This window comes from Bombyx mandarina, chromosome 12 (assembly GCF_030267445.1).
Source record: "Bombyx mandarina strain Sakado chromosome 12, ASM3026744v2".
In the NCBI taxonomy this organism is placed as follows: Eukaryota; Metazoa; Arthropoda; class Insecta; order Lepidoptera; family Bombycidae; genus Bombyx; species Bombyx mandarina.
Genome location: NC_143219.1, coordinates 13,137,467 through 13,161,966, shown reverse-complemented (window position 1 = coordinate 13,161,966; position 24,500 = coordinate 13,137,467). Strand labels below are relative to the sequence as shown.

The 24,500-nt window shown below is 39.3% G+C and overlaps 1 protein-coding gene across 1 annotated transcript in view; it reads right to left on the bottom strand.

Moving 5' to 3' along the window:
- LOC114250527 (ATP-binding cassette sub-family G member 4) overlaps positions 1 to 24,500 on the bottom strand; it is a 66,711-nt gene that overhangs the window by 17,775 nt on the left and 24,436 nt on the right. Inside the window, exons 2-3 of the mRNA XM_028184433.2 lie at positions 3,222 to 3,392; positions 826 to 962 (exon numbers count right to left, since the gene is read on the bottom strand). Of these exons, the coding sequence (XP_028040234.2) occupies positions 826 to 962; positions 3,222 to 3,392 (308 nt within the window). The remainder of the gene's footprint in view (positions 1 to 825; positions 963 to 3,221; positions 3,393 to 24,500) is intronic.

The following is a 24,500-nucleotide window of genomic DNA, read 5'->3' as shown; positions in this document are numbered from 1 at the left end:
TCTTACATCACATTAGTCTTAGGACCTCAAAGGGTTAAGGCATCAAAAGCAAAAATCGCGTCCTTATCATGTTTTGACAATAAATCTTCATTTCACACAACAGATAATGCAATACCATGTTTTGACATACCGTGCGTTCGTTAACAGTTAATTGATACATTAATATAAACAGATAAAGCGGTCCTCCTAATGATCGGTCCGTAAACGCCCTTTGTACCAAGTGAATTGCTTAGGTATTTTAATTAACATGTTGTTTGTTAAGAATAAATGTGACCTTGGTCTAAAGACCCCACTGCATTTGATATGGTAACGTCAGTGCATCCTGAATAACGCATGTTTTCTTATTGCATTTATAAGCATTTAATTATTATATTAGTTACTGCATTTATGTATTATATTAGTTCAGATTCGGCTTTTTCTATAGTGCAGGGTGTACACAGGCGCAGTCCTGCTGAGGTACCTACGCCAGTTTTGGCACTTTCAATTAACCTGTTGTACATTTTTTTTATTGCTTAGATGGGTGGACGAGCTCACAGCCCACCTGATGTTAAGTGTTTATTGGAGCCCATAGACATCTACAACGTAAATGGGCCACCCACCTTGAGATATAAGTTCTAAGGTCTCAAGTATAGTTACAACGGCTACCCCATCCTTCAGAGCGAAACGCATTACTGCTTCACGGCAAAAATAGGCGGGGTGGTGGTACCTACCCGTGCGGACTCACAAGAAGTCCTAACACCAGTAAAATGTCAAAATAGATGCAGCAATAAATAAACGGAAAACTCTATCGATACCAGCTAAAAAACACTAGTTTGCCACACTCACCACTTCTCCTTTTTCGTATTTGTCCATTTTGATGGAGAGCTTAAGATCGGAAGCCAATACCATGTTCTCTGAGACAGTCAGCAATCCCTGCAGGCGGTCGTCTTGCTGTATGTAACACGACATCTTCTTGAATCTTTCTGAAATCACCAAACCTCGTTAGCATTACTGATCTTGGACATTGTTTGTTTGTGGGAATTCTTACTGTGACTTTTCTTATTTTATTAGCGCGTGTCATGGCCTGCCTATTTCTGCCGTGAAGCAGTAATGCGTTTCGGTTTGAAGGGTGAGGCAGCCGTTGTAACTATACTGATACCGTAGAACTCAAATCTCAAGGTGGGTGGCGTCATTTACGATGTAGATGTCTATGGGCTCCGGTATCCATTTAGCACCAGGTGGGCTGTCAGCTCATCTATCTATGCAATAGAAAAAAAAACATTGTGAACATTGTCTAAAAACAATGGTATGATAAATTTACATGATATATTTTTAAAATTATGTTTAAAAAAATGTGTACTGGTGGCATAAACAGAAGTGGAAAAAATATCATCACCCATGCCAATATTAAGGGTCTTAACCTAACATAATCTCTTGGTTTTGGTTGCCAGCTGCAACACAACAGTCGATAAGGTTGCCAAAGTACTAATGCACAGACTAAATAAACATAAACTTAGAAATGATTGCTGTATAGTTCCTACGAGAGACTAAGGGTAAGGCTGAATTAAGAGAACTCTGATTAAGAAACCGTTTATTCAATTCATTACATACTGTTTAAAAAGTAAATACTGCATTTATCTTTATTGATATGATATTAATTAGTACTATTAAAAATATTTTTATTAAAATAAAAAGAAAAAAATGTATATATTAATAAAATCCGCTTATAATTACTCTTTTTTTCCCTTTTTTTACACGATTTTATTCCTTCATCTTGGTAGTAATTCGTGAATATGCATGCGGTAAGGAGTGCGGTAATTAGTTCGGAAAATTGATACCCTCCTTCGATATTTGAATACTCACAGACGCATCGCTCGATATGGGTATATGTAGCGTCTTATCCTTTATCCATTTGTGTGTTTATTTACAAGAAATATAAGAACGTATGACCATGCAATGCAATATTAACAGGCAACTTCAACTCATCATTTCGATAAAAGTGACAATTACAACATATTCACTCGAAATAAATCATTGACAATCTTGTTACGCATCAATCAAACTGTGTGAACTGTGCATTTATGTAATAGCAAAATGTAAATTACGCTTATGTGAAGAGTATCATGCAAGAAATATCCGATTTTTATTATAGTTCCTTCATATAACATAGCTTTGAACTTTATTGTCTTTCTGTATCCTACGGCAACCTGATCGTAAGAATAGCTAAGTCTTTTTTAAAACCTCATTTAAAATAAGTTTAATGTTATGTTTCGTAATTTTTCTTTATAGTCCACAATAGTATTTATGGAACATCTGTTCATACAAAACACGAATTGTGATCTAGCAACAATTGTTCATTGCAATACAAAAAAATATTCGCATTATAAATATTTATGCTATACAAACAAACAGTCCCGAGAATTTTGTTCAGTACGTATCATCGAGTGAGTGGCAAAACACGGTAAATCATGTTTCCCGCTGTAATGTAACGCGGTGATCAATCACGGTCATATATTTGTTGTGACATCGATATCCGGTGTTATGTAGATTATAGTATGATAGCCTCTAGTCAGTCCTCAAGCACAAGTCCCGCGAGGCCACGGCTACATCGCCGAATGATTTGTTAGTGCAGTTGCATTACTAAACAAACATATCTCTGCTGCCATTTGACTTTGGACTATTAATTATGTATAATTAAATATATCGAGGGGTGAATTGTGAAAAAAATTGTTAAGAAATTTGGTTTAAGCGAACTTTTTGCAACTTTATAGGAGAGCCAATTAAAATTTAAAATTTGGAAACAATATCATAAGAAAAAACTCGATTGAGATTTTTGTCGGATTGCCGCTGTTCTATCGTAGTTATCGGTACACCACCACGCCATGCTGGATGAGGTCGAAACATCATTTTCCTTATAACAGATGTCCCGAAAGAAAGACAGTCTCGAAGAAGAAATTAAAAGTGTGATCGTTTCTACATCTCACAATACTAACATCCTACGATCCATTTAAAATGCAACCTCAAGAAATATAAGAGAAAAAGATGGGTAGGGCTTAGTTCACTCAAACGATCAATCGACTCCTCACTAAAGCATGAACTAGAGCTGATATAGCCTACAAATTTATATCTCGAAAAAAGGCGACGACAAAAAACCGCACACGCATCAATTTTGAAAACCAATTCGGCAGACAGTTGATTCCGTCTTTAATTAAATGATTAAATTAACTCTAAGATATACGTACTCATGTTTCTGCCTCTTCCGTTCACGTGGACAACCCCGCCGACGCCCGTGATACGATATCCGGATAGAACATCCAAAAGAGTCGATTTACCAGCACCGGAGGGACCCATGATGGCGACCAGTTGCTTAGGCCGGAGTCGTCCGTTCACACCATGCAGAATTTGCTTCGAGCCTGCAAGAAAAAAAGAAATTGTGACCTGTGCTTAGAGTTTAGGCCGGCTCTTTAAGTATTTCTAAAAACTCATAGTATACGGCTTTATGCCCAACGACTTTGATATTTGTGGTGGAAATCAGAATATTTCTGCAGAAATAGGTTCATGGCCCATCCGGTGTCAAGAGGCTATAAGAACTTATAGACCAGGAGTTCCAGGAGGAACTTATTTTGTCTACTGCCTACTTTGGGAATAATTATTTTTTGCACCCCCATTTTTTCATCTACTTAAAAACCTCTAACGAGAGCTCAGTCGGTGTCTAAGAGTGCTCCTAGATGAAATTACAAATCGCCTTCCAAGCCTCTACACAACGCCCCCTTTTTTTCTGGGTCCTTTACCCCCTTTTAGGCCTGCAGTGACCAAATTGGGGCGTTAATGCCCACTTTGGGAAAGGCTGCTATAGGCATAACAGTGTGAATATCGCGACCCACCTTGACACACAAGGCCAAGTCACGATTGAATAGCGACTGTCCCACCTTTGGAACCGCATGAATAATTCGCGGGCGTAGACAACGTTGTGGTACTTTTTTATGCGGGCTTATACGCCAGTAATTACGCAATTTATATTTTTGGGCGGGTTTGATTTTTATTCGGTTCATCGTGGAAGTCATTCGTGGAGATGAGTTTAGTACGTATTTCATTTGGAAATTTGGTATCGGCTTGAGGGATTTGAACGCGCATTGTCGCATCGCACGATACGAGTACTGAGTGAGGGGTGAGCACGAATGACTATCGAAAAACTGTTCGTATCGCGAAAAAATGTATAGGACTTAAAAGGTCCGTAAAAAAAATGAATTTTCGCAGCACGAATGAATTTTCTTACTTTCGTTCCGCAATAGAATCGTCAGGTTCTCGAAACTCGAAACTTATACTCATAATCGAGAGCACGTAAATCGTTTTGACATACAGTAACGTAAAACTCGAAGGCTGGCTATCGAGTAATACCTTCTAACGTAATCCGTTTTCGTATCGAGAACTCGATACATTTACATTACGCATTTAATAGATTTTCGTGTTTGACGTACAGCGATCGTTTTACTAAGGAATTCACGGTATTTCGCAAAGCAGTCATGCTTTCCGCTGCAAAGATTACGCCAACCGTTATTGCAGGGAATACGAGTCTTCGAGCTCACTCACACGTTTGTTCGAACACATGTAATTTTTATTTTTTATTTAGAAAATAATTGACATTTCTCTTGGACTACGCGAACGAAGCCACGAGTGACAACTGGTATATTATATATTAAGTTTTTTATATTTATTATTGATTTTTATATACAATAATTTCATAAAATTTATTCATCGATTTTTGTTGGATTTACAAAAAAAAGTCAATATTAATTTAAAATTACCATCGAGATTAGTTGATTATAGGAGGCTTGTAACGTTAGGTAATATTACGACTGATAGGTATATTAAAACATAAAGAATTAATTACGTATACACAAGAGAATATTCTCTATTCTAGTATTTTTTTGAGTATTCAGCAATGGGCGATCACAGGGCTCGCATGTTGATGTATAACGTAGAAGTTTCAGAAAGTATACATTCATTAATATGGATTGCCGCCAGACTTACAAATTTCGGAAAGGGTTAAGCTAAGCGTTATAAAGGCCGATAATACATTTTCGATATTATGATAATTATAACTAATCTGAATATAAACACTAACACACAAAACCATCACGATGTTGATCGGTGCCACATGTTTACTGAAATTGCAAGGCAGCTAATAAAATATATAACTCATTCAATATTAACTCGATAATTAGTAGGGTCACCATAAAAGGCAACCGGACGCCGATAATAAAACAACACTAGAAGCTAATTAAGTATAATGCTTATTGGGTTAAATGAAAACGGTTCATCAATTTTGTGAGATATGATTTGCAAATGAAGTTACTAAATGAAATTTATTCGTTCTATCAACTTATTACGACAAGCTAAACACCAATCACAACGCACAATGTCATTTGTGACTACCCCTTCGCTTATTTTTGTCCAAACGATAAACACTTCATAAAGCTTCATTATTATATATGTGAGACTGCCGAAGCGATCCACTAAACGTTTCGCCAACACTTTTCACGCGACCATACGAATACCGCCCAGGAAAAAAGGTGGGGCGACCGCAATCAATACACGGCCATCCTAAGGACTCCTGAGCGTCGAAGTTGTCGGCTTGTTCGTTTTGCGTGATCGGTTTTTTTTAAGAAATGAAGAATTACTAGTGCCTCGGACGTCTTTCCAGTTTCATCAGGAAAGGTGGGCGAGCATAGGCTCAACCAGGAGGGATAGGATTTGCTAATAGCTGTCCGAGCGCCTCCGGAAAGACTATCTACTACCGGATCGGAATAGCCACCGCTAAGAAGATCCGGCGAGAGACTCAGCGGGCTGATGTATGGGTTATTGGGTTAGATTGCACGTCGAAATCTTTGCCGATCTCAACGAGTACGACTACCTAAGCCTGCTCCTAGTGCTAGAGCTGAAGGCGTCTAATGCTAGAGTTAATGGATCTGATGGATCCGTGAGGACGTGTCTAGAGCGCTTTCTCATTCGATCACACGAATACAACTTTTCAAATTATTTTAAACTGGTATCGAGACCAAAGACAAAACAATATTTACAGATTTACACACACACAATACTTGTTGGAATTCAAGGGAACGTTTCTGGCTCATTAAGCTGCTTTATTATTACTTTAATGCCGTTAAAGTTACGAAAGGTCTAGTTTTAAACAATTAAACAAATAGTGCTGATGCAAAAAAAAAGGTGCGCGTGCAACATTATGCACGTGAAAGAAGTGAAACTTCTTTTGCGGTGTGTAGTATTGTGGTTTTCTTCATTTTTCATCCTTAAATAAAAATTTTCTTGTAATGGGGAATGCTGTTTATAAAAGAAACGACCTAGCTCGCTTTGTCCTTTCCCTCTCTCCACGGTTCTATTTTCTCGCTCTCGCTCTTCCTAAATTGTATCTTTTCTCTGTAGCCAATCTGTTGCGAGTTAAATTTTACTCTCAACGCGCCTAAAGAAGTTTCACTTCAAAAAAGAACGAAGACTGATTCGGTCCGCTTATCGTGGCTTTTTATATTTTTTATGCATAGGTCAGGTTCAGGTAGGTAAAACTTGTCGCCCTTCGCGATTTTTGCAATTGAATTGTTTACTGGTGGTAGGACCTCTTGTGAGTCCGCACGGGTAGGTACCACCACCCCGCCTATTTCTGCCGTGAAGCAGTAATGCGTTTCGGTTTGAAGGGTGGGGTAGCCGTTGTAACTAAACTTGAGACCTTAGAACTTATAGCTCAAGGTGGGTGGCGCATTTACGTTGTAGATGTCTATGGGCTCCAGTAACCACTTAATACCAGGTGGGCTGTGAGCTCGTCCATCCATCTAAGCAATAAAAAAAAACGCATGGTTACTCTACAGACAAGGCATAGCAGCATCTATTTACAAGCGACCTATTTGATCAGTAAGTTCCGTGGTTCAATCTCGATAACCCCCCTTGACGTCAGAGATTAGTTACATTTGACATGCACTTGACAGAATAATACTAACATATTGACTCGATGGACAGAATCGATTTTAATTAGTTAGAATGTGTTTACGATGTTTTTCTCGTGTTCATCGGAAATAAGTTCCAAAGTCCATTGAATAAAACCTTATATCCGTTTCCGATACGATATGCTTTACGTTTTTTTATTATTACATATTTAAACAAACTAATAATAAGTTTTTACACATATATCTTTGTATTAACGAAATTAGGTCACAGTTTTATAATTGCAAAGATGTTACGGGGTCGATAGTGAACACACTGTGAATGCTACAGCCCATTTCAAGACTTTGGGTCGAAGTGTCAATCGACTTCAAGCAAAGGAGGACAGCGGTTCTCAATTCGACGATTTTGATGATTATTTTAATTTGAAAGCTGATGCTTCTCATGCGGTCTCATTTAAACTTTACCAAGATCCGTCCAACAGTTTTTATGTTATCCTTAATAATGCGTATTTAAGTGCTCTGAGGAATTGTTTGAGATGATACCATCATCTCCTTTTTACCATCGCACCGCCCGCCATCAGAGTAGAGTTCATCCATACTACCTGGAGCCACTGCGTTCATCCACAGTGCGCTACCAGGGATCTTTTTTGCCAAGTACCGTCTGGCTTTGGTATGAGCTCCCCTCCACGGTGCTTCCCGAGCGCTATGACATATCCTTCTTCAAACGAGGCTTGTGGAGATTATTTAACGGTAGGCAGCGGTTTGGCTTTGCCCCTGGCATTGCTGAAGTCCATGGGCCACGGTAACCACTCACCATCATGTGGGCCATATGCTCGTCTGCCTAAAGGAGCAATAAAAAAATATGTTCCCGTTTTCTTTGTGATGTAGATGCAAATACGGGCAGTAAAAAAATATATATTTCGATTGCATAATGATGATCACATTTAATTTGGATAAATCCGGTTTTCTTTTTTCTTAAAATTTTGTTGTATAAAGTTTATCCCATAAAAGTAGAACGCATCAAGGTTTCGTACCGCAGAAGTAGTCAGGTTGTTGGTATCCATATAATATGACAGCTAGCAATATGTGTTGCTACTATGAAAAATAAATATCCTTAAAGCATTTGTCAAACTAAAAACACTTAAAGTGAGTAAAAACGCTAAGATTGCTTATGCATACTGCTTACTGCTATAGATGTTCATCAACAACCTGGTATTCAGTGACGAGACCCAACCCCGACCCGCCTTTTTTCCTACCTATTCGCTGATGAACTAGGGCCGGTTATTTCAGCTACGCTCAGACGGGTAGGTGAGCTCAGGGGTTCAACCTGAGAGAATGTGCTAACACTATCCCTAGCAAGAGCAGTCCTTTGTAAAATCTACCATCGGATCGGAAAGGCAATTTTTTTTTATTGCTTAGATGGGTTAACGAGCTCACAGCCCAGCTGGTTTTAAGTGGTTACTGGAGCCCATAGACATCTTCAACGTAAATGCGCCACCCACCTTGGGATATATAGGTAAGTTCTAAGGTCTCAGTATAGTTACAACGGCTACCCCGCCCTTCAAACCGAAACGCAACTGCACGGCAGAAATAGGCAGGGTGGAGGTACCTACCCGTGCGGACTCACAAGAGGTCCTACCGCGAGATGATCCGGCGAGAAACTCAGTGGCCTGAAGCTGCCTTGAGACACGGACCTGAACTCTCATTTGTACAGAGCGAAACAAGCGAACGAATCGTTTCAGGAATTCGCTAGTCTATATATAAGAAAAATGAATTGCTGTTCGTTAGTCTCGCTAAAACTCGAGAACGGCTGGACCGACTTTTTTTTTTTTTTTTTTTTTCCACAGGAGAAAATCGCCGGATCCCCACCCGCGCGGCAGGTGGGGTATGTGGGAGTTGAACTTCACTAAAAACTCCTGCCGCTCACAGCCGGCGCCCTACCTCGGACCGGGCCGGAGCCCAGTCGGGGCTATTGAAACGGCGGGACAGGGTTGACGCAGAGCACATTACATCCATCCCACCGTCCCACGGACGCCGGACCGGCGGCCGCCAGCGACACGACCACCGGTTCCCTCGTTCAGCGGGCCGAGAGCCCGCTTTGATGGCGCCGCGTTACACCTTCCCCCAGAGCGGTCGGGGTAACGCGGTCTACCATCACCCGGCTTCCTATTGCGGGTGAGCGTGCAAAGCACGCCACCCCACGTCTGGGTCTCTCCCCGCACAAAACGGGTGGGACCCCTAGCTCTTAGGGGGCCAGGTCACGGATACGACCCCGGTCCCGACCCCCTGCTCGGCGGCGGCAGGTTTCTGCGTAGTGAGGAGAGCTTTCCCTCACTCGCCCCGCCGCCTCCTTCTGCGAGATGGTGCACTCGCAGAAGTCGAGCATAGCCTTCCATGACTCATCGCTGCCAAGCATCGACGCCACGACGCCAGGCAGCGACAAGTCAGGTCCTACCTTTGCGACCAGGACACGGCGCTGCACCTCCCAAGCGGGGCAGACAGCGAGCGTATGCTCCGCCGTGTCCAGGTCGTGTCCACAATGGTGACACCTCGTCGTCGGCTCAGCCCCTATCCGGCGCAGGTACTTCCCGAAGCATCCGTGCCCGGTCAGCACCTGCACCAGACGAAAGGTGAGACGTCCCTCGCCACGATTCACCCAGTCATCAAAGACCGGGTAAACCGCCTCGACGGTCCGTAGCCCCCACGTGGGGCTGGCCAATCGCCTCGACCACGACTCGAGCACGGACCGCCGAGAAGGCTGGACTGACTTGGCTAATTTTGGTCTTGAATGATTTGTGGAAGTCCAGAGAATGTTTAAAAGGTAGATAAATATGAAAATGCTCGGAATGAAATAAAAATAACAATTTTATTTTTCCTTTGATGTGTCCCCCGTCGGACGGATTCCTTTTGTTTATTGTAAATTTATTTTATACAAAAGCTTAGGTATTATTTATCGAGTCAGCTAGTAAACAATAAAATAACATTCTTATCGCTTCGTATTAAACATGACTTATTATTACTAGCGCGACACAACTTAGTGCGTATGGACCGTGGCATATTCGAAGTTAGTGCACTGTTTTGATTGTTAGTCCAGATCATTTGTGACATAATTTTTTCCCCTACCTAATCGTCGGTAACTTAAGGAGCTATTCCAGCTACGCTCGGACGGGTAAGTGAGCTCACGGGCTCAACCAGAGAGAATTTGCTAACACTAGCCCTAGCTAGAGCAGTGCTTCACTGAATTCACCACCGTTTCTGAATTGTGACCCGCTGAGAAGTTGCGGCTTGAAAGTCAATGGGTTGCGTCTATGGGACCGTGGTTGTGACACGACGTTGAATTATCAATTCTATAGTAGGTATACCGATATATAGTAGTCTCATCATGACTGGTAAGGTAGATGGGAAAGGACCTCGGGGGCGCAGCCCAATACGTTGGTCCGACCTGATCCGAACCGCTCTTGATTCCACGTTTCACAACGCCCTCCACACCGCCAGAGACAAGAATGGATGGAGAAAGATCGTACGTGCGAAGGTGATACAAAAGGGTGTTCACGACCCTCAGCAATGAGGAATAAGACGCAAGGAGGAGTAGGTATACCGACTGCCCCACCTTCCGAACCTGGACACGTGACTGATTCGCGCCTAAATCTCCCCTCAACTCGAGCTGTATACACGTAACATTATAAAAATACCGAGAATTACGCTATCACATCAATACTTAATCTTTTAAGATGTCCATTTATAATTTGTACACTGTCAGCGAGACTCTATTATTTATTGATTGACACACAGTTCATGTTTAATTACATTATATATACGCGCGTAACTAATTGCTTTATGATAATACAAAAAATATTTACAATAACTATCAATGTTGACTGTATTATTATTGTGGTTGTAAGATCTCATTATTGGTCCAGTAGTAATTCTACGTGTACCGGCTTGTGGTACATAAGGGAGTTTCTCGTGGTAATAAAACTCCAGCTCTTGATATTATTGTGATATATTTTAATGGAGATGTACAGCGAGCTTGAAGAGCGGGTAGTGAATGATGGTGAATACATTAACTTATTAAGCTGTGATACTTAGCGCCTTAGAAAGCTAGCATCTTTGGTATTGCTCTAAAATAATTGAAGGCACTGGCCTGAACATCTTCCGGCCCCGGGAGTGAACATGAAATGCTCTTTAATTTAACAAAGTACAACAAAACAAATGAACTAAATTTGAAAAAAATCAAGGACTTAAGTAAATAAATAGAGTAAATAATCTAAGCTCAAGCTAGATAATAGTACATACTCCAGCAAAGATAAATATTAAAATTAAATACAAGTTAGAACTAAATACAAAAAAGGTTTCTTCAAGCCTTCTTCTTCAGCCAGATTCATCAGCCATGAAAAGGGGACAAAGCCTCGTAAACGGTCTCCGTACACAGCCCTTGGTGGTGGTAATATCGGCAACTCTTGAAACTCCATCAGGTCCAGGGAAAAGGCGAGCGACTCGTCCAAGACGCCAACATAGCGGTGGAGCATTGTCTTCTTGTAAAAGAACCAGATCGCCGATCTTCAGTCTGCCAGAGCTAGTCCTCCATTTCGTCCTCTGTTGGAGTTCAGCAATGTATTCCCGTTGCCATCTTTTCCAAAAATGCTGGCGGAGTCGCTCAATCCGCGCATATCGTTGAAGAGATGTTTCTGGTCGGTCTTCCAAAGCAGGAGAAGGCATTGCGTTCAGCGGTCTCCCGATGAGAAAGTGCCCTGGGGTAAGGGAAAGTAGGTCTTTAGGACAGGCAGGAAGAGGGCATAAGGGACGACTGTTTAGTACAGCCTCCACTTGCGCAAACAAGGTTGACAATTCTTCAAATGTTAAATGACTATTTCCCACGACGCGGCGCAAATGGTGCTTAGCGGACTTTACGCCAGCTTCCCATATACCACCGAAGTGAGGAGCGTAAGCAGGTGAGAAATTAAATTTAATGCCTTCCTGGCTAGCAAAATTAGACAGAGGTACTGCAGCGGATTTAATAAAATCACCTATTTCTTTCGCAGCAGCAACAAAATTGCGACCATTGTCGCAGAATATTTCCACTGGCTTTCCTCGTCGAGCTATAAATCGGCGAAGTGTCATAATAAAAGCATTTTTACTTAAATCGCTTACGGCCTCTAAGTGGATACATTTGTAACGCAAACATACAAATAAGCAGAGATAGCACTTAATTAGACGGCTACCTCGACCTTTACGATTGAGTATATAAAAGGGTCCTGCCATGTCTATACCTACAGACATAAATGGATACTGAGGTGTGACGCGCTGCTGGGGCAAATCGCCCATCTTCGGCAATAGTGTATTACCACGTAAACGCACACAACGCACACATTTGTTTACAGTGCGCCGCGCTAAGTACCTACCATTGACTGGCCATACGTATTCACGGACGGTCGCTAGTAGTAGTTGGGCACCTGCATGCATGCTACGTAAATGTTCCTTTTCAAATATTAATTTCGTTAAATGATGTGACGCATGCAACAAAATAGGGTATTTTTTGTCGTAAGCATAATCTGAATTGCTAATACGTCCACCAACTCTTATTAATCCTATATCGTCAAGAAATGGAGACAGAGATAGTATTTTACTTTTAGTTTGTATTGGTTTATTTTTAAGTAAGCAATCGCGTTCCACCGCAAAAGATTCGCCCTGCGCCACCGTACAAAGATAATGAAATGACGCATTCAATTCATCAACAGTCAAGATACCCGTAATTTTAGTATTTTTATTTTTTAAGTTATGTATAAATCTTTTTACGTATGCAATTGTTCGTTGAAGCTTTGTAAATTTAGAGAAATTTTCAAAATTAATTATGCCTTTGTCTATGATAACAGTGTTAGATTTTGTCTCGGGTAAATGATCAATTTTTTCGTTTAACCGAGGCCATTCTGACTCGTCTTTAGTTAAGAAGTTAGGCCCACTCCACCATAATGGCATGTGTAGTAACTGAAGGGCATCCACCCCCCGCGAAATTACATCAGCAGGGTTGACTGCGGTCGGTACATATCGCCATGATGATTTATCTGAGAGTTGTATTATTTCGGCAACGCGATTAGCAACAAACACCTTTAATTTATTTGAATTATTGTTTATCCACCCAAGTACTATACTAGAATCACACCAGTGCACGACGCGTGCAGGCGCATACCTAAGTGACTGCAATGTTGACCTACTTAGTTTGGCAGCGAGCAAAGCAGCGCAAAGTTCTAAGCGAGGTACAGTCGTAGGCTTTAACGGTGCTACCTTGGACTTCGAATTTAGTAATCTACAAGTGACTAGACCATGTTCGTCGATTGATCGCATGTATATACATGCTCCGTATGCATTTGGAGATGCATCACTGAATACATGCATTTCTATTTTTGTAGGCGAGTCGCACAAAACTCGTCTAGGGATTTCTAAATTTTTTAAAGACAGCATGCCTTTGTAAAATCTTTCCCACTCATTACTTATATCTAGTGGAACAGACTGGTCCCAATCCAGTTTGTGTTTCCACAATTTTTGCAGCAACATTTTAGGTTGTATGATGAAAGGACTTAATAAACCCAAGGGGTCAAAAATCTTGAATGCATTAGACATAATTGAACGCTTTGTTACAACATTTGGTTCACTTGTATTTTTTATAGGAAAATGAAATGTATCATTTGTCGGACTCCATCCCAAGCCTAGAGTGCTCGACGATTCACTTATCAATAAGTTTTGTTGAATATTTTCGTTTGAGTCCACGAATAAGTTTTTCGAGTTACTCTTGAATTTACGGAGATTAAAACAACCGGTTCTTAATGCACGAGTAACTTCGCTCTGAATGTACCTTAACTGCTGTTCGTCGTCGGCCCCTGTGATAAGGTCGTCGACGTAAAAATCATGTTTTATTATAGTTTTTATAAGTGAATCTTCATGCTCCTCCCCTAATTGAACTAAGCAGCGCGTGCTCAGATAACTTGCGCTCGCGGTACCGTATGTCAAAGTGTTTAACCGTAACGTTTTTATGTGCTCAGACTCATTGTCCCGCCATACAATAAGCTGCAAATCTCGGTCGGTTTCATCTACCTGAACTTGTCTATACATTTTCTCGATATCGCCAGTTAATATATATTTGAAATGACGCGCTCGAATTAATATGCTAAACAATGAGTCTTGAACGTTAGGCCCCACCATCGAGATATCATTTAGAGAATATCCTGATGAAGATTTCTCCGAGCCATTAAACACGACGCGAAGCTTGGTGGATTCGCTGTCTTGTTTTAGAACAGCATGGTGACAGAGAAAGTAGGAAGGGACAGGCCTTGTTATGGTAGATTGAGACAAATGTCCGAGTGCAGAGTACTCATTTATGAAACTTGAGTATTCTGAACTTAATGTAGGATTGCGCCTGAACCTTTTTTCTAGACTGAACAATCGTCTTTTGGCTAGTCCGTAAGTATCGCCTAAGCAATCTGGGGAAGACGATAAGGGCAATTTAACGCAAAAGCGGCCGTCTTCCAGTCTCTTAGTATTTTCTAAAAAGTGCATTTCACAAAATTCATCATTCTCGGATTCAGTTTTGGCGAATGAAACCTCTTCCAGTTTCCAAAACCTTTCTAGCGAGCTATGTATTTCGTCTGACGTCATCGTGGCGTGGTTGCAGTTAGCAGCACTGGCAACAGTAATTGAGTCCATTACCGGTCCGGACACCAACCATCCTAATTTAGAACTGCGTAATTTAGGAATTCTAGGACCAAGACATTTTTGCTCGTTGCCTAAAACATCCCAAAAAATATCAGCGCCGATCAACATGTCAACAGACGCCGGCTTATAAAAGGTTGGGTCGGCCAACTGGATGTCGTCAGGTATTATTAATTTATTAAAATTGATCGATGATCTCGGTAAATTACTAGTTATCTCATTTAAGACATAACAAAACAACAATACATTGAAGTCTGTATTTCGTGACTTTAATTGAACGTCACATTTTTCGACCACCCTATCTGAACAATTATTGCCAATCCCTATGACCTTGAGCGAGTCTATGGGACATGAATCGAGTGATAGTTTATGTTGTAAACGTTTAGTTATAAACGATGACTGACTGCCACAGTCTAGCAATGCACGTACTACTTGTGTTTCCTTTGTTCTCGGATTCACTACCTCGATTAGGGCGGTGGATAGTAGTACTTCAGTGCACGTTTGATTTGACAAATTTACGGCAGTTATTTCGTCCTGATTGTAACATTCCGTGGAGGCGTGGTTGACCACCGACTGCTCCGGGTTATGCAATAGGGAATTATGTTTTTTCTGACAAATTCGACACGGACCTACACGACATTCGCGCTCGGGGTGGCCTTGCCTTAAGCAATTTTTACATAATTTGTATAATTTAACATCAGCTAAACGCCCATCAATGTTCTTATCTTTAAATACGGAACAGTCATAAATCCTATGATTCATTCCGCAGACGATGCAAATGTAATTAGATTTTGGCTTATCATTTTTTAGACTAATAAATGCTTTCGTTTGATTTGATTTTTGTTGTTTATTTCTGCTTATATTATAATATTTATTATTTCGATTGTTATAATATTTATTCATGTTAGTATCATCAGAACTGCGCGATGTGGATGATGCATTTTTGCCGTTATTGTTACGATTAAGAGATTCTAAAACATCTGCACGATCTGTGAGTGTTTTGAAAAAGTTATTTAAAGTAGGCTGACCATCAACCGTGCTTACGTACTCTTCCCACTTGGCTAACGTTTGAGTGTGCAATTTTGACGACATCATAAAAATTATTAGTGTATCCCACTGGTCTGTCGGCTGACCGAGACTGCGTAAGGCGCGTAAGTTTTTTGTTACTGTATCCACTAGAAACCGAAGTGACTTCTCTGTTTCATTTGTAGCAGGCTCGATACTAAACAAGGCGCTTAAATGGTGATTCATCAACAATCTTTTGTTGCTGTAGCGGTCGCAAATTAACTTCCAAGCCTCCTCATATGTATTAGATGATATTTCTAAATTGGAAATAACTCTAGCAGCAGCCCCTTCTAAATAGGATACTAAGTAGTGATATTTTTGAATAGGAGATATTTTACTATTATCATGGATTAGACTCTTAAACGTGTCGTGAAATTCAAGCCAGCGGAAATACGCACCATCAAACTTCGCGATATTTATTTGAGGCAGCTTAACACCTACATCATGATCGTGAGAACACTGAGGCACGTGAATGATGGATTCCCGTCTCTGATCATCCTCAGCCTTATTGTATTTGTCAATAATATTTTTACCTGTGGCAATATTTAAAATAAACTCATGCTCAATATTCTCTCGCTCTTCTAGTTCTTCAGATAAATTATTGTGATTCAGAACCTCAATCTCTTCCTGCAAGCCGTCAAAGCGTGCCGATAATGTCTCAAACTTTTGTAGCTTTAAATTCAACTCCGTTAACTCCATAGAAGTCAACTGACGTTTTTGGATTTGATTTACTAAGTAGTTTTTAAATTTGGTCACTTGACCTTTTACAGAACTACGTCTACGGTATAACTCATCCAACGTTGAGAAATCGACACCCTTTGTGGAAGTCATCATGGAAATAATGACAAACTAATTAATAAGTTATAAAATCTCACGCTCCTCAAAACGGTGTATTGCTCCGCTTGTCGCTCCGCTCAGCACCAGTCGCAGCTGCCGCACGCTGACCGCGTCGAGATAATATGACGTAAGACCTAGCTCGCTAGGCTCAAGCCGCAATCTTATCGCACCTATAACGCACAGGCGGTGGCGTGAACAAAGCGAATTGACAATGAAGAAGGCGGATTTATACTAAAACTAAAACTTGAGCCGTTTAGTTACACACACCCAGTTTTCCACGTTTTATTTTTATGTAGAATAATAAAAAATGTGCACTAATCAAGGCAATTCGATAAAATATATATTAATTTAAAGCAAAATAATGAAAATAATACTTGCTAAACGCAATGAAAGCTTTTAATCGGGAATTTAATAATTAATAATTTTATTGAGGGTACGTTGGCAAGGAAAGGGCACTTATCTTTTTGCAGACCTCAGCTCCCGGCGTGAACCTTTAGCTGATCCACTGACCACTCCTGTCCTGAAGTCCTGATAAGTTGGCTCCTTGATTCCGATATTCTTGACAACCAAGGGGAGTCCCGTGATTTCTTCCTTAACTTGTCGTATAGTTCCCCTCATGGGCCACCAAATTTATGTACCGGCTTGTGGTACATAAGGGAGTTTCTCGTGGTAATAAAACTCCAGCTCTTGATATTATTGTGATATATTTTAATGGAGATGTACAGCGAGCTTGAAGAGCGGGTAGTGAATGATGGTGAATACATTAACTTATTAAGCTGTGATACTTAGCGCCTTAGAAAGCTAGCATCTTTGGTATTGCTCTAAAATAATTGAAGGCACTGGCCTGAACACTACGTGTCCTAAAATCTTCTTAGTTTTTTCTTCCTCTTCCTTTTATACCGGAAGCAGCGGTTTCGGTTTGTGCCTGGTATTGCAGTCGTCCACGGGCGAGGGTTACCACTAATCAACAGGTGGGCCGCATGCTCGTTATTCTATAATGGCAATAAATAAAAACTTCAGAGTTACGGAGTAGCGTTATAATTTTTTCTTACCTCACGGAATACCTAGCATTATATTTAAATATATATATTTATATATTACAGTAGTTCTCCGTGACCACGAAAACTGTAATTGGAAACTTCGGAAATAATGTAAAGATAATAAAAAACCCGTATTAGCCCGTAAAAGTAGTTTTTTATGGCCACCGGAATTTGCAGCCATCAAAACGTGGTGCCACCTTTTTACTCTAAGGCCTTCTAAGAGTTCGATGTCTCAATTATATCACGGTGTTTGTATCCTCCAAACTAGAACTAAAGATCACGCAGCGGCAGAAATAGGTAAGACAGTAATATCCACCCATACGGGGTAAATATACCCTATACGCAACAAAAGCCAGAGAACGCTAATTCCCATTCTTTAGTGACCACATAGATCGACTTTTACGATAACTAGGGATAGATATAAAGTGACAACGATCTAGCTCAACACTACAGAATCTTTTTTTTTGTATTTTTGGTCACGTATTGAATATAATGTACATATTTATTTTAAAAGAGTAGCAGTGGTCGACTGTACGATAAATTATTAAATTATCGTTGCCGCCGCTGACTACTCCCCGAATCCTGATCACGCAGGAGCCAGTCACCATCGACGCCCTAGACACGTCCTTACGGATCCATCAGATCCAATAACCTTTGCATTAGACGCCTTCAGCTTTAACACTAGGAGCAGGCTTAGCTGGCTTAGGGACCCCGGTAACCGTACCTACTCGTCGGACTCGACAAAGAGTTCGCCGTGCAACCTAACCCATGAATCAGCTCGCTGAGTTTCTCGCCGGATCTTCTCAGCGGGTCGCGATTCCGATCCAGTAGTAGATTCATTCGCGAAGCAGCTACTCTTGAGCTGTTAGGTCTCCTTCGGAGGCGCTCGGGTAGCTGTTAGCAAATCCCACCCCTCTTGGCTGAGCCTTTGCTCGCCCACCTGCCCTGGTGAAACTGGAAAGGCCTCCGGGCCACCAGTAATCCTTCAATCATAAAAAAAAGTTCGATAAAGAACGACTTTCGCAGCATTAAAAACAGCTGTATCGTGTTTTGCGTTCGTAAACCTTATTATTACAACATTTCATTGTTCTAAGAGTCTACAATCACACATAATATTGATTATATACTTTCGACGAGCCTATATTCGTAGATAAGTATGTGTGTGTGTGCCTACGTATGTATGTCATATCGTATATTGCGCCCGAACAAATACTTTTACTAGACAAAGAACAATTATTTATCTGTCGGTTAACTTAAAATTATCTTTATTTTAATATCGGACAGAGCTGTATATTGCCAGGGTGTATTGTTTCTTTTGCGTAAATTCGCAAATTAGTATAATTATGTACTTATGTGTTTGTGTGTGTATTTTTGTAGTTGAAGCCGACGTCGTTGGTTTTTGGAATTTAAATGATACTAGTGGTCCCCCGGTAGTCGAAATTCGACTATAATTAACTGAATTTATTATTTTTATTTTTATTGCTTAGGTCGGTGGACGAGCTCACAGCCCACCTGGTGTAAAGTGGTTACTGGAGCCCATGGACATCTACAACGTAAATGTGCCACCCACCTTGAGATATAAGTTCTAAGATCTCATTATAGTTACAACGGCTGCCCCACCCTTCAAACCGAAACGCATTACTGCTTCACGGCAGAAATAGGCAAGGTGGTGGTACCTATCCGCGCGGACTCACAAGAGGTCCTACCACCAGTAAAGTATAAGTATGTACACTATTATAATTCTATTGTCAAAGACTTTTATACTTCTATACTCACAGATTTCGCCAAGGCTGCACTTTAGACAAATATTAATAAAGACAAACAATATTGAATCTATTCTCGACTTGACCACAGACTTTAACAATAAACAAAATAGTATTATATATGCGTGTGTGTGTCAAGTACATGTTAGTGTGTGTAATGTTTTTTTATTGGTTTAATTTATTATTTATGCATTATTTAAAATATATATTAGCATTGTGCACTACTTCTCTATATTCTCTATAAGTGTTGGAAATTTCATACTCCTCGGTCCGCGCAATTTTCGTAAAAAGGAGTACAAAGTTTTTGCTTCACTTATACTTAGGTATATAGATAACCAAAGACAAAGTCGTCGCCATTTCACAAAGAATGATTTAGTGCATACGTTTTTTTAATAAAATCCTTCACATTAAATGTTGTTAAGACGTTCTTTTGATGTACACCATTAATCATCATTTCTTTTCCCTACCTATTCGGTGGTAGCATAAGAGGCTATTTCAGCTACGCCCGGACGTGTACGTGAGCTCACGGGCTGAACCTGAGCGGATTTGCTAGCATTAGCGCCAGCAAGAGCGGAGCTTCGCAGAATCTACCACTGGATCGAATAAGCGACCCACTGGGAAGATCCAATGAGAAACTCAGTGGGATGAGTCTATGGAACCATCATTCAAATTGCGGATCGAAGCTTGCACTTAAATGACGTCATAAGAGTTGATCACAGACTATTCCCGGGATTGACCAATGTCACCGACATCGTTGTAAATACTGTGTCAATATCATATCAGACAATGGCACTAACGGGTTTTTAACTACTATACTACGTAATAATTCTGAAAATGAATAAATAATAAACAACGGATAAAATATAAAATGTGATGATTTAATTTTTTTTGGCATTTGAAAAAGCCAAATTTTTATGTAGGTAAGTATTTTTCTTTTATAGATGAGAAGACCAAAGAAGTTTGGTCTTCTCATCCTTCGATGAGGTGAAAAAAGGATGTATGGTGTCGTGGGGCACCGGATAGGAACGAAGTTCCTTATTATAAAAATATTAATTTTAAGTTCTATTCGAGGTATAAAGAAGATAAAACTGGAGGTTTCGCAACAACCCACGGTCATTCGGTAACATGCGAACTTATTGTGGTACACTTCATTCACGGTTGTTTGCTTAAGAGTTAGTGTATGGCAAACGAACGCTCTGAGATCGTGGTCAATGAATGATAAAAAAATGTTATTTTTTGTACGTTATTACAAAGTTAAGTCGTACACTGTGTGCATTACTAATAAAAATCTTACGTTACGGACGCTTTTTCCCGGTTAGTGTATCCCTCCGCTTGTCCCATAAGAAACTTCGTTCCAAAAAAAATTATGGATGTTCGTTGCAATGGATATACTACTGGAGAAATAATTCCAAAGAAGATAGACATGACAGTCAAGCGGCTGCTCGTAAAACCCCATATAATGTAGGAAGAGAGCAAGAAAAAGAAAAAAAGAAAACTATAATATTAACACAATGTTTCTGTTTATATATAAAACAAGTTTCGAGTATACGTATTTCGTTAACTAATTATGCATTTCAATGCAAAAATAACACTATACATATTTATGTCTTAATTACTGAGATTAACAAAAGATATCCTTGGCAGTTTTTGTGCGCTTATTGCACGCCACAAAACTGTTGATACGTACAAAAATAATGCGACGTACGTTGATTTTCAAGTACGTATTGCTTTGTACTTGTTCTTTGTGAGAGGCGATAGTACGACCTATATTGTGAGGTATCAGATGGCGTGACGTCACCGGCCGGTCACTGACCTCAGTTGCAGATAAAAGATTCGCGATCATTGTCCGAAATAAATAAATAAAGCTCCTAAGTTAAATAGTATAAGTAGTTATTAACAAAACAGTACATAGCTCGTAATGTTTTTCATACTTTATAGTGTGTTAAGTGTTTTCTGTGTAATTTTATCTATCACAGATTATTTATTAATCAAAAACTACAGATAATTGTAAGGTATTCGTTTTTTTATTATAATACTAGCTGACCCGGCAGACTTCGTACTCAATCGACAAATAAAAGATCTAAACTTTATATCATTCCTAGAATTTTCATATTTATCAACCTTTTAAACCTTCTCTGGACTTCGACAAATAATTCAAGACCAAAATTAGCCAAATCGGTCCAGCCGTTCTCGAGTTTTAGCGAGACTAACGAACATCAATTCATTTTTATATATAGAGATTATTTCAGAATGAGTTTTATGAAATGATCCAATGATATTGTACAAAGGCTATCTATGTATATTTACATAATATAGCGTGTGTATTTTGTAAATGAATTCATACGTTTTTTTTGTTGATTTATATTTTGAACTGTAAAACGACGTTAATACTTGATAGTGAAAACAAATAGGAGAAACCGAAAAAGTGCGTATAAACAATGCACAGGGTTTTGTAATTAGGATACCGTTCATGATTAAAATTCAATGGATAATTATGATAACTAGAGATCCCGTAGTAGTCGAAATTCGACTATAATTAATTGGAATTGTAAGTTTGTACACTATTATGATTTTATTTTCAACGCCAAGACTACAACACTATAGAAAAATATTAATAAAGACAAACAATATTTAATCTATTCTCAATTTGACCACAGACGTCAAGAACAAAAGTTTGACAATAAATAAATATGTAGTACCTATGCATGCGTGTGTGTGTCAAATACATGGTAGTATGTGTAATGTTTTCTTTATTGATTTAATGTATCTTTTATGCATTATTTAAAAAAATATCAGGATTGTGCACTTCTTTTCTATATTCTCTATAAGTGTGGAAAGTTTCATACACCTTCGTCCGCCCGTCCCGTAACAAGGGATACAAAGTTTTTGCTTCACGTATTAATATGTAGATATTTCATTGTTAAATCGAACGTTTAACTTTAAATATCCCAGAGAACAGACAATAACAGACAGAGGAATTTTGCGACACGCCGTTGATGCCCTCAAGAACTTAATTAATTTTCGGCAGAAATGGCTACAACGGCATTATCCACTCAAAAAAGGAATCGAGGAAATGAGTAAGGAAATCATGTACTTATGATCTGACAGCCTTAGTGAAACGTATTTTTTTTAATATGTCACTATTACTTTAATTCGAGTACATATTGGCTTCAAGCCAATAACTAATAATCTATGATATAAAAAATACATAAAAAAGCGAACTCAGTAACTAATATGAGTATTATATATTAATAATAAAATAAAAAAATACATTTCAAAAGTTGCTAACCCTGAGCACTTCACAAAACGCGTCACGTTTCCAAAACACGTGATCCTCAAAAAAAAAAACTGAAAACAGGAAAACTTACGTCTTTAACTAAATGTTCTCAAACTTGACTGTCATTAGTATATCTGACGTAGGTAATTACTAACTAACTGATCCTAGTTCAAAACGTCCGGGGAAGTTATCCTGATTTACCGAGAAGATCATGTTTTCTCTTTCCATAATCCTCTATTTTGAAGTCGTCGTGGCCTAAAGGATAAGACGTCCGGTGCATTCGTATGTAACGATGCAACGGTGTTCGAATTTGGTAGGCGAATACCAATTTTCCTAATGAAATACGTAATTAACAATTGTTCATGATTGACTTCCACGGTGAAGGAATAACAACGTGCATTACAATAAAAATCAAACCTGTTTAATTATAATTTGCGTAATTACTGGTGGTAGGACGTCTTGTGAGTTCGCACGGGTAGGTACCACCGCTCTGCCTGTTTCTGCCGTGGAGCAGTAATGCGTTTCGGTTTGAATAAAAAAAAACTTTCTATTGGCGTTAATGTTTCTAACGACGCTGTCATCGTATAACTTTAACCAGTTATTATTTTACTACTGCTACATGGACCCTTGAAATACAACATAACGCATTTATTTAATAGCTATGTGTATTATCAGTACCGGCTAGCTTAAATTTGAAATAAGATAACCAAAATACAGGATGTAAAAAAACAATTCCTAACTAACCTAAAGATTGTGCAGCGAAAACTTGTAACATGAAATTTGAGTTTCAATTGGTTTGAAACAGCGGCCGCCTGACTGTATCTTTATTTAGTCCTATTATCCTTATGTACGGGAACAATGAAAACTTTCAACGAACATTCCTAGACCAATATGTTTAGGGTTTCCTTAATTTATAAAATACGAAGTATCTTCAAGATATTTTCTGTTACTTACATGACAATGGAAATTATCAGCATCGTTTTCGACCTGAATTCTTATCAGCACATTACCTACTACTGACGCTATCTGGTGTAACACCGACAATTACCGAATTCACAATTAAATGTAATTTATTTTATCGTGTAATTAATGCAACCGCGGGTGGTACAATGGTTACGATAAGCTTTTTTTTTTTTACATAATTTATGATGTAATTGGCTTAATATTAACTCGAGAGATCGTATAATCGAGACAAAACATGTACCAATACATTAAATTTGTTTGGGACTATTTAACTAGGAGACTGAATATTTATTTATTTATTACACTTCATGTAAAATTTACATTGGCGGACTTAATGCCTAAGGCATTCTCTACCAGTCAACCAAAGGTAGTGCAGAGTGAATAGTGGTAGGTGCAATGAAATTTATATTAAGTTACAAATACATACACAAAAAAAAAGAAGTATATAGGTACATACATATATACACAAGCACATATACATACATACATACATACATATAATAGTTTATACAGTATTAATATACAGAATATCACAATAATAATACACAACTTAAGATAAGCAGTTTAAATCTCAGTTGTAAAGTTTCAGTGGTGTCTTTAAAATTGGAGCTCATCACTGCTTAGCGGCCGAAATATATTAATTATACTACCTCGACGGATTATACTTCCTACCATCAGTTTTTTTTAGGTCCATGAACTATCTGCACGCGATGGTTGCATGCATGGAACATAACACGCAATTGTTACGGAAGGTTTCCGATATGCTGAACCGAAGGAATCAAGGAGTTCCCTTAAATAAGTGCGGAATAGCCCCGAACAGTAAGAAAATGCGGGACACCGTAAGATGCATCAAGTCTGCCTCCTCCAATACTACGTAACGATTACGATCACTCTGCCGAGAGTGGTACGTTAATGAAGAAAA